The following is a 17,090-nucleotide window of genomic DNA, read 5'->3' as shown; positions in this document are numbered from 1 at the left end:
TGTAGGAGACGGCACTGATTTGCCTGGTTTTAGTTCCTTTTTGACCAGTTCTCAATCACCTGCATTAACAGGTTGCCTTACATTGTAGCTTCGCCCTTGGCAAACACGACTTCAATAAGGAGCTAACTACACATTTGCTCCTTGTAATAGAGGTCCTCTCCCCTCTCCTGACAAGTCTGTTTTAGTAACTACTTGCATTCCCAAAGTAATAACAGTTATGGCGTATCTGTTCTCATAAGGGTCCATTCACACATCCGTAATTTGGGTCCGCATTCGTTTCGCAATTTGCGGACCCATTCACTTTCAATGGGGCTGGAACGGATGCAAATCCGCATTTTCGGGATCTGCAATTTCGTTCCTGAAAAAAATACATGTCCTATTCTTGTCTGCAATTGCGGACCAGAAAAGGCATTTTCTATTCTAGTGTTTGGGATGTGCGGTCCACAAATTGCGGATTGCACATTGCGGGTGTACGTATTTTGCGAATCCGCAAAACATTTACGGACATGTGAATGGAGCCTAACTCTGTGCTGTGCCCTTCCTGTATTATTCCTGCTAAAAGTTTACGGATAAACTGTCAGCAGTCTGCAGTAAAGGTTCTGCTGGGTGTTACCTGTAGTGGGCTTGTCTGACTGTCCAGGCAGTGCTGCTGGTGCCATACTGTGCAGGTACACCCCCCCCCCCCCCCTAACTGGTTACCTCCCCTCTGTACCCTTACTGCAGACTGCTAGCAATTCATTCATAACTTCTAGTAGAACTAATAAAGGAATGGCACAACATAGAGCCATAATAATAGATGCTCCAGAATTATTACATGGGGAATGCAGGTAGTTACCGAAAGAGACGTAAAAGGTCTTCTTTAAAATCCAGATTCACCACAGCTTCCGTTTTTGCAGGCACAGACTGTGTATGATGTTCTGGGAGGTGTCTGGAGAGCCACACGCTGGAGACCACCGATATAGACTGCAGATAATTCCTGAAAAGGATTGTGTAGGACGACCCCTATACTTCTGGAGGGATTCTCTTCATTTTTACTTTACACCCAAAGCTGTAGAACTCTCAGCCTGGTTCCTCCCTCTTGCCATCTGCAGGCTGTATGCTGATCTTACCCCGGCCATACACGTGATATAGCAGTTGGCCGAAGGCTCATGTGACCAACAGCCGTTCCTTCAGACGTTCCCCACCCCCGGTACACATGAATGTTTGTTTCTGCCAAGTGTGCATGTGTTCTCACTGGGGAAGTGTAACTGCCCGAGATAGATGGTAGGGCAGACCTGCCAAAATCTCTGGGTTCAGCCAACATAAATCTAATGTGTATGCTCAGCTTTAGGGCTCATTCACACGGCCGTTGTTTGGCCGTTCTGTGCATCATCCATGCAGCTGCCGCAACGGATCCAGACCCATTGAACTTGAATGAGTCCATGATCCGTCCGCACCTCCAAAAAATAAAACATGTTCTACTTTTTTTTTTTTTTTTTTTATACGGAGGCATAGAGAGAAACCCCATGGGACCACTCCATAGTGCTGTGGGGGTTCCGTGCCTCCCTTCCACACCAACCTTCCGGATTGTGGACCCATTCAATTGGGCAATACGGGCACGCCCTAACAACGGCCGGGTGAATGAGCCCTTAGGGTACCTGCACACTATGCGGATTACAAGTGGTTTTCCGACACAGAATTTTATGCCGGAAAAATACAGCGTAATACAGCACCAGCAAAGTAAATGAGATTAGCCGAATCTCATGTACAGTTTGCTTTTTTTCTTCCTTGTGGAAATTGATTTGTTCTGATTTTCAAATCCGCAGCCTGCCATTTGTTTGCCTTATTCCGCACCTTATGTAGAGTGGTTTTCCCCATAGACTTCAATGGGGTTCTTAACATAAACAGAAAATCTGCACAAAAAAACGCACCAACCCCACGAGTGTGGATGTATCTGCAGTGTATCATGGGTTGTGGTGCAGAGGTTCTGCATACAAATCTGCACCGTGTGCAGCTACTCTTAGGCCCCTTGCAGACGAGCGAGTATTCCGTGCGGGTGCATTGCGCTGCATGGAATCCAGACCCATTCATTTCAGTGGGTCTGTGTACATATGCGTTGGTTTTCACCTTCGGTAGAACATGAATAATAGCGCTGATGTGAACATGGCCTGAATTTGTTCTTTATTTTATTTTTATTTTTTCATTAACCACTTCACTACCTTTTTTTTTTTTTTTTTCGTTTTTGCATTTTCATTTTTCTTCCCTATCTTCCTTGAGCCATAATTTAATATTTCCGTTCACAGAGCTGTATGAGGGCTTATTTTTTGCGGAACAAGTTGTACTTTCTAATGCCACCATTAATTATGGCATACAATATAGTAGGAAGCCGTAATTTTTTTTCCAAATGGGGTGGAATTGGGGAAAAAACACAATTCCTCCACCGTTTTACAGGTTTTGTTCCCATGGCGTTTAGTTTGCGGCAAAACTGACCCATAACCTTCATTCTCTGGGTCAGTACGATTGCAACAATACCCTATATGTATAGGTTTTTTGTCTAAATAGTGTAAAAATAAATGAAACTTAGAATTTTTTAGAATTTTTATTTAAATCGCCATATTCTGACCCCCATAACTTTTTTTTTATAGTGTTATCTACTGTGTGGGGGCTCTTTATTTATTTTTCATACTATTTTGGAGTGTGTGACTTTTTAATCAAATTTTATTACAATTTTTTGGGTAAGAGAAGCAATAAAAAAAGGGCAAATTTCCCATTTTTAACCTTTTTTCCGTTATGTCCACAATGTTTATTTTTCTTGTTATTTGTTTTTTTTGTTATACGGAAAGGGGGGGTGATTTAAACTTTTTATATTTTGTTTATTTTTTGTTTTAAGTTTTTTTTATTCTTTATGATTTTGAAGCTCATGTATGAATGATTTTTAAATGTTTAATGTTTAAAATGACTATTTACTGTATATTGTTCTATTCTTATGTTGGCCTGCAATCTGGTTTGAATACTCTGGGTCTCTTCAGCGAGACCCAGGGCATTCAAACCAATTGCCGGCATTCCCATCGGCTGCAGGGGATGGCGGTAGGCTTCCTGTAAGGCCTCTTGCACACGAACGTTGTGTGCCCGTATTGCGGCCCCGCACGGATGCCGACCCATTCACTTGGATGGGTCCGCAATCACGGAGATGCGGAACGGAAGCACGGATCGGAAGCTCTACAGAGTGCTTACGTGGTGTTTCTGTCCGTGCCTCCGCACCGCAAAAAAATAGAACTTGTTCTATTTTTTTGAAATGTGGACGAATCGCGTACCTATTCAAGTTGAATGGGTCTGGATCCGTCCAGGCCGCCGCACGGATGCTGCCTGTACATTGGGGACCCCAAATTGCGGTCCCCAGTGCATGGAATGGATGCACAACGTTCGTGTGCAAGAAGGCTAAGGCCTGTTTCACACGAGCGAGTCCATTGCGGGAATCACGCTACGTGTGTGAGTGTGATCCTCTGCTCTGGACTTGCAGGAGCGCACGGCATTATCATGATTTATAATGCTATGTGTCTCTGCATGGCCTTTTTTTCCACAGAATCATAGTGACCTAAAGCTGTCAGTATAATTCTGTAGAAATAAGGTCAAGCAGAGGCACATAGCATTATAAATCATGATAATGCCGTGCGCTCCTGCGAGTCCAGAGCGGAGGATCACACTCGCACATGGAGCGTGATTCCTGCAATGGACTCGCTCGTGTGAAACAGCCCTAAGTGCGAGCTTCCATGTTTTTGACACTTCAGATGCAGTGATCTCACTTGATCACGACATCTAAAGGCTTTAATTAGCGGCAGGTCTCTGCACACAATATGGATCAAAAATTAAACAAATTGTAAAAATAAAATAAAAATAATAAAGTACATTTGTATTCTCATGTGCAAGTGTGACTCAGCCCTCAGCCTGCATTTGGTGTTTTGCTGTAGTTTGTAGTGGAAGTCTGTGTCCCAATCCTACATGAATTTCTAAAATGGTATCCCCCCAGTATGCCTGGTCTGTGTATTCTGTGCTACTTCACAATTATTCTTTTGGCATTTTCTGTGAATTCGGCTACTTGTTTTTGAGGATGAGGACTGATAACATCTGAATATTCATGGTTTGCGTGTCATGTGGCGATCATGTGAAGGGCTCGTTGCTCTGCTCTCACTCCTGTCTTTCTGTTCTTACAGACTCTAAATGGCTTCTAGGAAGTCGGCTTCGGATTTACACGGTAAGAATAATAGGCGATGAGCAGTCTGCCCAGCCGATGTCCACATCTCCTCTAGTGTTTGCAGAAGCTTTGGCCCTCTCTGTCCCTTCTCTCCAGGTTCAGGGCCTTGCAGTTTCCTAACACGCTTTTGACACAAGCCTAAATGTGTTATCAGTGGAGTATGCCGGCTCCTCGCACATCTGGCGGTAACTTATGTCCCTTCAGCAAATAAACGTTGACCAATCACACAAACTAGATGGTTAGCTAGTCGCCCCCAAACTTCTGAGATTTTTTTACATTTATTTTTATATTAATGAGCCATATGCAACTTTTAGGAACTTAACAAAACCGAGTCGCTTATTTTTTTATATCAGTTTTTTAAACTCCATGTAAACTAGATCCCCGGTTTCATAGTGAATTTTTTCTTTATTTTTTATAATTTTGGGGTTCATTTACTTTATTAATTATTACCTTTATTCCTAGAAATAAAGTAAACAGTGATGTTAACATTATTTTTTGGGATTAATTTTATGGCAATCACTGTGTGGTATAAATAAGATGATAGCTTTATTCCATAAGGCATGATTATGATGTTGCCAAATATATATGATTTTTTTATTTTCTCCCATCCCGGCAACCTGTCAGCTCCCCCACTCTCCCCTCCTGCAGCCTGACTGAGATCACAGCCAACCGAAGGGGGGAGGGAGGCTTTAAGCCCCTTTCAGACGTCGAACTCACAGCGTGAGTATGCGGCAGCTGCCGTCCTGACCTCCCAGCACTAACCCGTAGCAATATATTATGATGCTATGTAACCCTTACAGTTCTGGAATGTACTGGATAACACTGACAGCATTATGTCAGTGTCATCCAATACCTTCGAAAACTATAAATTTACCTGGCATCATAAATCAATATAATTCTATGCGACCCCATCAGGATGGGAGCTGATGCATACTCGCACTGTGAGTCCGGAGTTTGTAACTGTCGCTTGTCTGAAAGGGTCCTTAACTCTTCATATCTGGGGCGTTTTTCACTTTAAGCTGCTTCCAGATCCATCCTGATTTCTAACAGCTATATCTCCCAAAGTAGAGGACATAATGCTGTGACTGTTTTACAGCTTAGTTTGTCAACTTTCAAACAAGGCCAGGCCCATGTCTCTCGCTGCCACCGAGATATGAGGGTGAGTGGTTAAAGCTGCCAACCCCTTTTACCCAGAATGAAGTGTAGAAACTCCAAATGTACCACTTTTTATACAGATTTTTACTGCAGACATATTAGTAAACTTAGGCCACTGTTCTTCTGATGTGAACTCAAGGCATAATAATGTATTTATGATGTTGGGCGTTCCTGCCCGACCACATGTCTACTGTACTTCTATAATGCTGTGAATACAGTACAGGAGACCTTTTGGTGAGGGCGAATTCGCAGCATCATAAATCATTAGAGGAACAGTCCGGCAATCACATAGAACATGTTTCCTGGACCGAACACGCACGTATGGAGTTGGCCCTAAACAATAAAATATACTATAAAAGTTGCAGAACCTCTAATTTATACAATGATTGAGCTTTAGCTAAATGAAGTTTGAAAGCCACTTTTATAACTAATGACTGCTATTCTCTGTGCAATCTGTCTTTATTTTAGGGCCCCTTAGTTACCTAGAGGACGTGCCGTTTAAGATTGGTGACAAATTCAGAGTGCCGGATAAAGTTGGCTTGCCTGTTGGTTTCTGTGTCCCAGACATCAGCCAGCTCATCAGTGATGTCCAGGTAGGGGTCTCTGGTTCTATTCACTGTGTAAAATCTTGGTACCCCCACCAATCAGCTGCAGCCTCTTCAAACAGCTGATCAACGGGAGTTCCCTGAGTTGGATCCCCCGATCTGATATTGATGACCTATCCCCAGATAACCCCTTTAAAGAGGAGTTTTCACCTGTCCTGGCATTATGTATGTAATGTCAGGACAGGTGAAAGGTCCGCTTTAAGTAAAAGGGCAGGTAAATAGTTTTTTTAAAAGGTTTCCTTTTGAAGGGTTTCTGTCACCTTAAAAATAAGTATTACTATATTAGTCACTGCTGTGCGCTTGTTTTTATATGTCATCATTCTCAGGGGCGAACAGCTGTGGATGACGGCGTCGGCCGTGCCCTGTCCGCCTCTATATAAAACGCACTTGCGTCATGACGTATTGAGCGGCCTGAGGAAGCGCGACCCTACGCGCGAAACGGCCGTCGCCGCCTGCAACAGTGTATCCGCCCCTGGACCCACATGTATCTTCTTCCAAGGAAGCCACAATAAAGGTTACCGATTTTTATCCTGGTGAGTGCCGCAACGCTATTATTTTCTCCTCCTTCAAAGAATTACTATATTAGTGCCATCTCACTGCTGCCGCCGTTACTGAGAAAAACGAGCTTTTATAATATGCTAACTAGCCTCTAGGAGCAGGGGGAGGGGGGGGTGCACCTGCATCTAGAGGCTCCGTTCTCCCCCACAAGAGTTATTGGCAAATGGGGATGAAATTTGAGAATTTCATTTTTTTGCCTAATTTTCCATTTTAACCCATTTTTTCCAGTAACAAAGCAAGGGTTAACAGCCAAACAAGACTGTATCTTTATTGCCCTGACTCTGCCGTTTACAGAAACACCCCATATGTGGCCGTAAACTACTGTGCGGCCACACAGCGGGGCGTAGAGTGAAAGGTGCGCCGTTTGGTTTTTGGAAGGTTTTGCTGGACTGGTTTTGCTGGACTGGTTTTTTGACACCATGTCCCATTTGAAGCCCCCCTGATGCACCCCTAGAGTAGAAATTCCATAAAAGTGACCCCCATCTAAGAAACTACACCCCTCAAGGTATTCAAAACTGATTTTACAAAGTTTGTTAACCCTTTAGGTGTTGCACAAGATTTAATGGAAAATAGAGATACAATTTAAAAATTTCACACTTTTGGCAGTTTTTCCATTTTAATATTTTTTTTTTCAGTTACAAAGCAAGGGTTAACAGCCATACAATACTCATTATTTATGGCCCTGATTCTGTAGTTTACAGAAACACCCCATATGTGGTCGTAAACTGCTGTACGGGCACACGGCAGGGCGCAGAAGGAAAGGAATGACAAACGTTTTTTGGAAGGCAGATTTTGCTGGACTGGTTTATTGACACCATGTCCCATTTGAAGCCCCCCTGATGCACCCCTAGAGTAGAAACTCCAAAAAAGTGACCCCATTTTAGAAACTACGGGATAGGGTGGCAGTTTTGTTGGTACTAGTTTAGGGTACATATGATTTTTGGTTGCTTTATATTACACTTTCTGTGCGGCAAGGTAACAAGAAATAGCTTTTTTGGCACAGTTTTTTTGTTATTTACAACATTCATCTGACAGATTAGATCATGTGGTAATTTTATAGAGCAGGCTGTCACGGACGCGGCGATACCTAATACAATTTTTTTTATTTATGTAAGTTTTACACAATGAATTCATTTTTAAAACAAAAAAAAGTTTGTCTCCATAGTCTAAGAGCCAGAGTTTTTTCAGTTTTTGGGCGATTATCTTAAGGGTCTCATTTTTTGCGGGATGAGATGATGGTTTGATTGGCACTATTTTGGGGTGCATATGACTTTTTGATTGCTTGCTATTACACTTTTTGTGATGTAAGATGACAAAAAATGGCTTTTTTTGCACTGTTTTTATTTTTTTGCGGTGGTCATCTGAGGGGTTAGGTCATGTGATATTTTTATAGAGCCAGTCGATACGGACGCGGCGATACCCAATATGTATACTTTTTTTTAAAATTTATGTACGGTAAGTTTTACACAATGATTTCATTTTTGAAACAAAAAAAATCATGTTTTAGTGTTTCCATAGTCTAAGAGCCATAGTTTTCAGTTTTTGGGCGATTATCGTGGGTAGGGTATGATTTTTGCGGGATGAGATGACTGTTTGATTGTTACAATTTTGTCGTACATGCGACTTTTTTGATCACTTTTATTACCTTTTTTGGGAAGTAAGGTGGGCAAAATTTCAATTTTCTCAGTTTTTATTTTTTTATTTTTATGGCGTTCACCGTGCGGGGAAAGTAACATGACCGTTTTATAGATCAGGTCGTTACGGACGCGGGGATACCTAATATATGTAGTGTATTTTTTTATTCAGTGATAAATGTGTTTTTTTATCTTAACTTTTTTCACTTTTTAAAAACACTTTAAAAAAAAGAAATTGACCCAGACCCACTTGGTTCTTGAAGATCCAGTGGGTCTGATGTCTGTATAATACAGTACAGTACACCATATAGGGTACTGCACTGTATTTTACTTACACTTTGTCTGAACAGATCTATGCCTTTAGCATAGATCTGGATCTGTTCAGCACCATGGACAGCAGGATGCCTGAGAAGGCGTCCTGTTGCCATGGGAACCTGCTCAGTAGTGGTTAGAACTGCGCAGATGGGGAAGGGTAAGGACGGGGCTCTCGGGGGGGGGGGGGGGGGGGTCTGTCTGGGGGCTCTCTCCCTCTCCCATCGGAGGGCTGCAAAGGCACAGCAGCCCCCTAATGGGAGAGGGAGGGAGCTCCCTGGGCTGTTAACCTTTTCCATATAGCGGTCTGTACGGACCGCTATATGGAAAGGATTAAACTGCTGACATCGCATCACCGATATCAGCCGTTTATACCAGGGTGCCAGCAATGTACCCACTAGACGCCAATGATTATTCAATGGAAGGCGGGCGGGGGATCACGATCCCACCGCCCGCCTCCAGCACCGCCCACAACCCTCCCCCTGCACCTCCCACCCGGATAAAATCATTGGTGCAGGGGGGAGGGATAAATTTTTTTTTTTTTTTTTTACGAATGCTAAAGTTTCTGATTCCAGATCAGAAACTGCAGAAATCGCAGCAAACCGCAGGTCTGAATTGACCTGCGGTTTGCCGCGATCGCCGACATGGGGGGGGGGGTCACGGGACCCTCCGCGCATTTAGCCGTGTTCCGATCACTGCCAGCCGCACGGCAGTGGTCGAAAATACATGTACGCCCTGTGTCCTTAAGTACCAGGACACAAGGACGTACCTGTACGCCCTATGTCCTTAAGGGGTTAATACCCATTTTTCAGGTGACAGAAAATGTTTAACTCTTCCATATGTAGGCAAAAGAAATATAGTTCAGATATATGTACAGTTTTGAAAAAGACCACTTCTCCTGATATGGCAAACCCTGTGGATGTCGTGGTTATACAGCATGGCCTTCACAGGGCATAGGAAAGAGGCCTTCAAAATTTCACGTGAATGTCAGGAAAGTCCCTTGAAGTTTCCTTATGTGAAAGTGTGACTTCATGTTCCCTATCATCCCACCAAGTTTGGCAATTACATTTGCTTTACTTACAGAGAGGGTATGAATTTTCTATTTAGTTGCGATGGACAGTTTTATAAGTGACAAATGAATATACGTGCTTCCATCTGTAATAAAAATTAAGTAGAATATAATAGCCAAACTTTGGCAGCTGCTCTCTTAATTTTCTACTGTATGGCCATAGTTGACATTCCCTTTTAGGATCCATTCACATGTCCGCATAAATGGGTCCGCATCCGTTCAGCAATTTTGCGGAACGGGTGTGGACCCATTCATTTTCACTGGGGCCGGGAAAGATGCGGACAGCACACTATGTGCTGTATCGCACTTCCACAAAAATATAGAACATGTCCTATTCTTGTCCGCAATTGTGGACAAGAATAGGCATTTTGTATGAGAGTACTGGCCATGTACGTTCCGTGTTTTGCGGACGTGTGAATGCAGCCTAAATATGACACTACTAGCTTGTATAACGCTGCCAGGGAAAGTAAGCGCCATACCCAATGAAATCAATTTGCCAGCCATGAAAACACACCCTCTTTTCTTTATTTTTGACAGTACGACTTTTCCCTGGAGAAGAAAACTGTTCGATGGGCAGAAGAAGTGAAACAGATCAAAGCTGCACAGAAGGAAGCTGAGAGAAAGGCAGAAGTGGCTCGTTGCCAAGCTATTTCTGATGCTCAGGCGGAGAGTGAAGGTGATGCAGGTATAGGATGCCCTCCCCCCTTCAACCCTATCCTTGCAAGCTTCCAGCATAACCGCATCCTGACCCCGACCCCTGCCAACAGCAGAGCCTTTCCACAAAAAGTCTTGAGCCCCCCTCATAGTAAGGCAGATTTTAACCCTGCTGACTTTGAGTGTGAGGAGGACCCCTTTGACAATTTGGAACTGAAGACCATCGATGAGAAAGAAGAGTTGAAGAACATTCTCGACATTCATGTGAGGCCTGCTATGAGCCCAGACTCGAATAGCACAGACACAGTCCAGAGCTCCCAGTCACCACTGAAGGATGAGGACATGCTGTCCACCCTGAAACAGGAAGCTTTAGACTTTAAGCATCTCCACAAGCCCAATGGCTTTATCACTTTACCACAGTTGGAAAACTGTGAACTGCCCCCGTCTTCCAAAGTGTCACTTGCCCCCATGACCACGGTCAGCAATATCAAATCCCTGTCTTTCCCCAAATTAGACTCTGATGAAAGCAGTCAGAAGGTGGCACATGCAAGCACTAACTGCCTGCCCAATGGCACTTTCCTCGAATCCTTAAAATCCAGATCTGCTTATAATGGTGATGAACTGAATGGACACCTGATGTGGAGCCCTTCCCTGCATTTTGACAGTGGGGTTGTGAAGTGTGTATTTCCTCCTTCCACTGTGGGCCCAGTCAGTGGTACAGAAGGAATTTCGAGGACCTGTCTAAGCGGCGACACAAAGGTAAGAGATGACTATTGTGCATAAAGATGTTATGGGAACTGATTTTTAAGACCAGCAAAGTGCTGCATTATAGTTAGCCTGATCTGCACAGATCATCTCCAGCTTTATATTTATTTATATATATATATATATATATATATATATATATATATATATATATATATATTATAATGGGTCCACCATTTCTCAGTAATTTCTGTATATTTCCACTTTTACACATTGTAAATGTTCAGATTTATTACAATATCCAACTCCTAGAGCAGTGATGGCGAACCTTTTACAGACCGAGTGCCCAAACTGCAACCGAAAACCCACTTATTTATCGCAAAGTGCCAACCTAGCGATTTACCCTGAATACCAATACAGTATATCTTCCATGTACTTTATCATGTAGCTGTAATAGCCTGCCTACATTCAGTGCGCTGCCTGTGCTGTTCATAGTGCGCCCTACTCTGATGAATGGCAGGGAAAGTCTAAGGCAAATTGGTACACCATAGACTTTTTCCAGGGCGTCGGTGCCCACTTAGAGAGTTTTAATATATGCAAATTGACCTTTAGGAGCAACAGGGGCGTTGTCATTACACCTAGAAGTTCTGCTCTTTTTGCAACTGCCACGCCCTCTGCACTTTGACAGGGCAAAGCAGTGTAAACTTGATCCCACCTGGCCCTGACTTCTCCTAAAGTGCAGAGGATGAGGCAGTTGCTGAGAGAGCAGAGCCTCTAGGTGTAATGGCAACGCCCCTGTTGCTCCTAGAGGCTCATTTGCATATATTAAAACATCATTTTTCTCAGCAATGCGGACACATATGAACATGGGATCAACATAGACGCCTTCAGCTGCCAAGTGCACATGTAACAGGTCAGCCAGTATCATAGGTACAAATCTGCTGACAGATGCCCTTTAAAGTGTAGACTGGAAATCTGTGCAGCCTGTCAGTTTTTTGTTTTTTTTTGTGTTTTTTTTTTTTTCTTTTCTAATACTAAGCTCCAAATCATCTGCTTCCCTTAGCCTTACATAATTGGCTCCAAATCACCGCATAAGATTGCTGCCAGAGCTTTTTACTGTAAGTCTATTGTTGTGCAGCGTCTGGATCAGAAAGACAGAGCTCCCGGTAACAGTCTTTTTCAAATTAATCAGAACTGAATTCAGGACCCTAAGGCCCCTTTCACGCGGGCGAGTATTCCGCGCGGGTTGAACGCATTGCACCCGCATGGAATCCTGACCCATTCATTTATATGGGGCTGTGCACACGAGCGGTGATTTTCAGCACAGTGACGTCATCAATGGTCCTATTCCTGTGCACAGCAAAGAAGAAGACAGAAGAGAAGCCGGGCTGCGCAATCAAGTGGATTAAGGTGAGTTAATTTTAATTATTTTTTTTTTAACTCCTCCAGCCTTATTGTACTATGCATTCTGTATTAAGAATGTATTATTTTCCCTTATAACATGGTTATAAGGGAAAATAATAGCAATCTTCAGAACACCTAACCCAAACCTGAACTTCTGTGAAGAAGTACGGGTTTGGGTATTAAACATGCAGATTTTTCTCGCGCGTGCAAAACGCATTACAATGTTTTGCACTCGCACGGAAAAATCGTGCATTTTCCCGCAACGCACCCGCATCTTATCCGGGCAAAAAACATGACGCCTCTTTCACACAAACGATACGGATTGGCTTGGGATGCGTTGCGTTAAACTCACACCATTTTGCAAGCAAGTGTTGTCAGTTTTTTGTCTGCGATTGCGTTCAGCTTTATCTGCGCGGGTGCAATGCGCTTTGATACTTTCAAACGAGCGAGTTTTCGATGCGTGAAGTGAACGCATTGCACCCGCATTGAATCCTGAACCATTCATTTAAATGGATCTGTGTACACGAGTTGTTGTTTTTCCACGCATCAGTTCTGCGTTGCTTGAGAATCGCAGCATGTTCTATACTCTGCGTTTTTTACGCAGCCCTGGCCCCATAGGAGTGAATAGGACTTCAGTGAAAAACGCATTGCATCCGGATGTACTGTAACCTGGACGAAGTCCGGATGCAATGTGTTTATCACTGATGGTTGCTAGATATTTGTAAACCTTCAGTTTTTTTTCCACACGTGTGAAAAACTGATAAAAATATTACACCCGCGCGGAAAAAGCTGAACGCGATTGCATGCAAAATTGACTATTTGCTTGCAAAATGGTGCGAGTTTCACTGAACGCATCCTGAGCCAATCCGTATTTGTGTGAAAGAGGCCTAAGGGCATGTTCACACGGTGTTGCCGAAAGTTCATCATGGATTCTGTGCCAAAATTTCAGCATCAGTTTTGTGGTGTCTGCTTCCTGTTTTCAGTTGGAGGTGACGCTGCCATTTTCGTGGTTTAGAGCTGTGACTGTGGCAAGAAAGGATATGTACTTTCTTGGCACAGTGTACTGACAGACCTCCCTGGAAGCCCTGTTAAGTTCGACTAAACCGCGAGCGGGTCTGCGGTATTCAAAGTGAAATGTCGCTGTAGAAACCGCAATGTCCGTTTTGCGGCCCCTCAAAAAATATACAGCATGTCCTATTCTTGTCAGTTTTGCAAATAATGAATAAAAAAATAAAATAAAATGGTGGCACTCAGGCTGGATCCGTGTTTTGTGGACCGCAAAACACTTGCAGCCATGAGCCCGAGCCCAGAGTCTAGAGACACTAAATATTAGCAGCCCCTGCTCTGGAACATTTAGCCCTGCCTTGTATTGGATCCAGGGGGCCACACAACACTACATGTATAGCCGCACAACACTGGCACTGCAGCTATATCAGCTTCTTGCTGGACCAGCTTCATTGAAAAAAAACTAAAAACTGTTGATTAGAGAAACTGTAACGGATCTCCTGGCACCCCGACCGGGTACCTCAGTCGATGGATGCTCCTAGCGCTTCCCGAGGAATCCAAGCACTCCACTTGACACCGTAAGCACTGCAGACTCCACGAACCGCCGAAGCTTGGTTGAGGTCTCAGTCTCCTACCCACCCTGGACCTACGACAAGGCTCCAGTGGGTGAACCTCTCCTAAATCCAGAGAGCAGGAACAGCTCTTACAAGAGCTAGAAGTTATAGCCCGGGGAATATACAGCGTATAGCAATCCCCATACACATGAGACGAGGCTCTCTGTTGAATGTAAAACAGGAACTCTTTATTGAACACACAAGCATTGACTTATACACATTTTCCAACAAGGTTACCATCCCCGTGGACCTGGTTGGGAACTGAGGACATGACATAGCAGCCAATGCTTTACAGTTTAAACACTCCCATACAAAATCCTCCCCTCTGCCTGTGATACAATTACCTTACACAGTGGGTTGATGTAATTATCCCAGGCAGGAGAATACATAGTTTTAAACAATGTTTTCTGTCCTGGAGACAACCGAGGAGTAAGTCAATTATCTCTCAGGACAAAGGGAAATCGCCAATACACACGTGGGGACAATAGGACAGACATCACTATTCAAATATACAATGTCCCAACCATTACAGTAAATATAGACATTTAACATATCCCCAGATGGCTTGGATCTGAGCGCTCAATATATCCAAACAGCGCTCAGATGCCACAAACACAGTCAAATCGCCATGGGGTTTAAGTTTAGCATGGGCTGATGAGAGGGCCCATAATTCTGGGGCAAGAGGCTGGCAACCAGGCTTCTCCAGCATCCAGTGGCGAGGTTGGTTTCGCCACAGAAACAATCCCGGAGGACCTGAAAAGTAATATCAACCCTATTAGGCTAGACATACTGCTTGGTGGGGTTGATCCTCCTTATTAAAACGATCCCTGGATGGCAAAAAATCTGTTTTAGCGTTCCAGTGACAACAGAGGGTTCTTTTTCTATATGTAAATTAGGGCTTTTTTACTTATTTTACTTGTTTGTATAAGATTTGTCTAAATCTGGTCCACTTTGCTACTGCTGTAAAATGCTGTGGCAGTTCCAACCACAAACTTGTCTACAGGCCCCACATGCACTGTTAAAAGGGTTTTGCAATTACATCTATCATCATTCCACATGATAGGTGATGAGTGTGTGATCACTGGGGATCTGACTATTGGGGACCCCCGCTGATTGTGAAATGGGTGTGCCTGAGTTCAATGTGTCAGGGGAGCGTTGGTGCATGTGTGTGACCACAGCTCCATTCACTTCTATGGGACTGATGGAGAAAGCCAATTGAATGGGGGCAGTGTTCACATACTGTAGGGGAAAGCTTGGGATCTAGTGATCACCAGTCAGTGTGGTTTACTATAAAACAGTGACTGAGTCACACCACACAAAAATAAAAGTTTAGGATTTTAGAAAAACTGACTTTTCTAAAATTTGATGAATGGTATACCAGTCCCTATCAGATTGGAACAGTTTCAATGGAGTCCAGAAGAAATGGGACTACTTAAAAGTGGCACTATTGAAGGCAACAGATAATTGCATTAGGCTAGTCAGTAAAAGCAAAAAAAGGAAGAGACCACTGTGGTACTCGGCAGAAGTGTCCAAAATCATTAAAAACAAAAAGATAGCATTTATTAATTATAAAAAAAAATGAGGATGACAAATTTATAAGATTAGGCAGAGAGAGGCCAAACAAGTTATAAGAGCTTCTAAAGCACAGGCAGGAGAGAAATTAGCTCAGTCAGGGAGCGGTCCGTGGTATGCCGGGCTGGATTCCTGTTGAGAGCAGGAGCGCACGGCGTCATTGGTTGCTATGATGCAGTGAGCTTCATGCCGCCGCTGCACTACAGTAATACACTCCTATAATGTATTACTGTAGTGCAGCGGCAACATGAAGCGCACGGCGTCATAGCAACCAATGACGCCGTGCGCTCCTGCTCTCAACAGGAATCCAGCCCGGCATACCACGGACCGCTCTCGGACGCGGAACACGACCTTGTGCATTCGGCCTAAGTAAAACTTTTTTTTTTTTTTTTTTTTTTAGGGGTCAGGAAAAAACAGATCTGACACCATTGACTTAAATTGTTTTTAGTGATGGATCCTGTTTGTTCAGTTTCGAAGACAGGACACAAAACCACAGCTTGCAGCAGTTGTGTCCAGTCACAGAAACAGAATTCTGCCGGAACGGAAGACATCCTGAACGGCGCATACCCCATGCACAATACATCGGCCCTAAACTGAACCGTTTTGGCCCGGTTTTGAGGTCCTCTGCTGGGTCTCAAAACTGGAATATCAAAACGTTGATGTGAAAGTAACCCTACTTAGGGTCTATCCTGGGAACAGGCACTGTGCGGTTATCTGATATTGGAAAGAAAACTAGAACTATTAGCGCTCAGTTAAAGGGGTTGTCTCACTTCAGGAAATGCCATTTATTATGTAGAGAAAGTTAATACCAGCCACTTATTAATGTATTGTGATTGTCCATATTGTCTCCTTTGCTGGCTTCATTCAGTTTTCTATCACATTATACATTGCTCGTTTCCATGGTTGCAACCACCCTGCAATCCAACAGCGTGGGCCGTGCTTGCACACTGTAGAAAAAAGCGCTGGCTTCTCTGGTGGCTGGGACCACAGGAGCGCACATAGGCTGGCGCCTTTTCCTATAGTGTGCAAACACGACCACAAATGCTGGATTGAAGGGTGGTCGTAACCATGGAAACAAGAAGTATATAATGTCATGGAAAAATGACCCCAGCCAGCAAAGGAAGCAATATGGGCAATCGCAATACATTAGTAAGTACCTTGTATTAACTTCCTCTACATGATAAACAGGGTGGATTTGATTTAAATCAAAGTTTTCTACATAAAGACTAATTCTTGCTGGTATAACTTATAATATACAAGTAGATGAAGATTAGGTTGATTCTGCATTCATAGGTTTGTAGAAGTTAGGATTAAGGTATTTTTCTCAACTCTGTTCATGTTATAACATTTTTGCTGTGAAGAAGAGGCATGTGATCTCTGCTGAGTCAAATTCAGCTTTGAGAACTGCAAAAGTAAACCAAGCATCTGTGATAATATCTTGTAGGCAGAGAAACTGCCCAATAATCTTACAAAAACCTCTGGAAGAGCATGACATTGTGAATGGGTTAATGGAATTTATTTACCAAAAAAATTACACATATAGAAACATAGAATGTGTCGGCAGATAAGAAC

The 17,090-nt window shown here is 43.4% G+C and overlaps 1 protein-coding gene across 2 annotated transcripts in view; it reads left to right on the top strand.

Annotated features, from left to right (window-relative positions):
* UBAP1 (ubiquitin associated protein 1) overlaps positions 1-17,090 on the top strand; it is a 41,334-nt gene that overhangs the window by 12,433 nt on the left and 11,811 nt on the right. For both annotated transcript variants that reach the window (XM_044292617.1, XM_044292616.1), the window contains exons 2-4: positions 4,191-4,231; positions 5,855-5,979; positions 10,102-10,977. In XM_044292617.1, the coding sequence (XP_044148552.1) occupies positions 4,198-4,231; positions 5,855-5,979; positions 10,102-10,977 (1,035 nt within the window). In that variant the 5' untranslated portion in view covers positions 4,191-4,197. The remainder of the gene's footprint in view (positions 1-4,190; positions 4,232-5,854; positions 5,980-10,101; positions 10,978-17,090) is intronic.

This window comes from Bufo gargarizans, chromosome 1 (genome assembly GCF_014858855.1).
Source record: "Bufo gargarizans isolate SCDJY-AF-19 chromosome 1, ASM1485885v1, whole genome shotgun sequence".
Lineage (NCBI taxonomy): Eukaryota > Metazoa > Chordata > Amphibia > Anura > Bufonidae > Bufo > Bufo gargarizans.
Note: the sequence above shows the minus strand (reverse complement) of the source record. Positions and strands in the feature narration are given on the sequence as shown.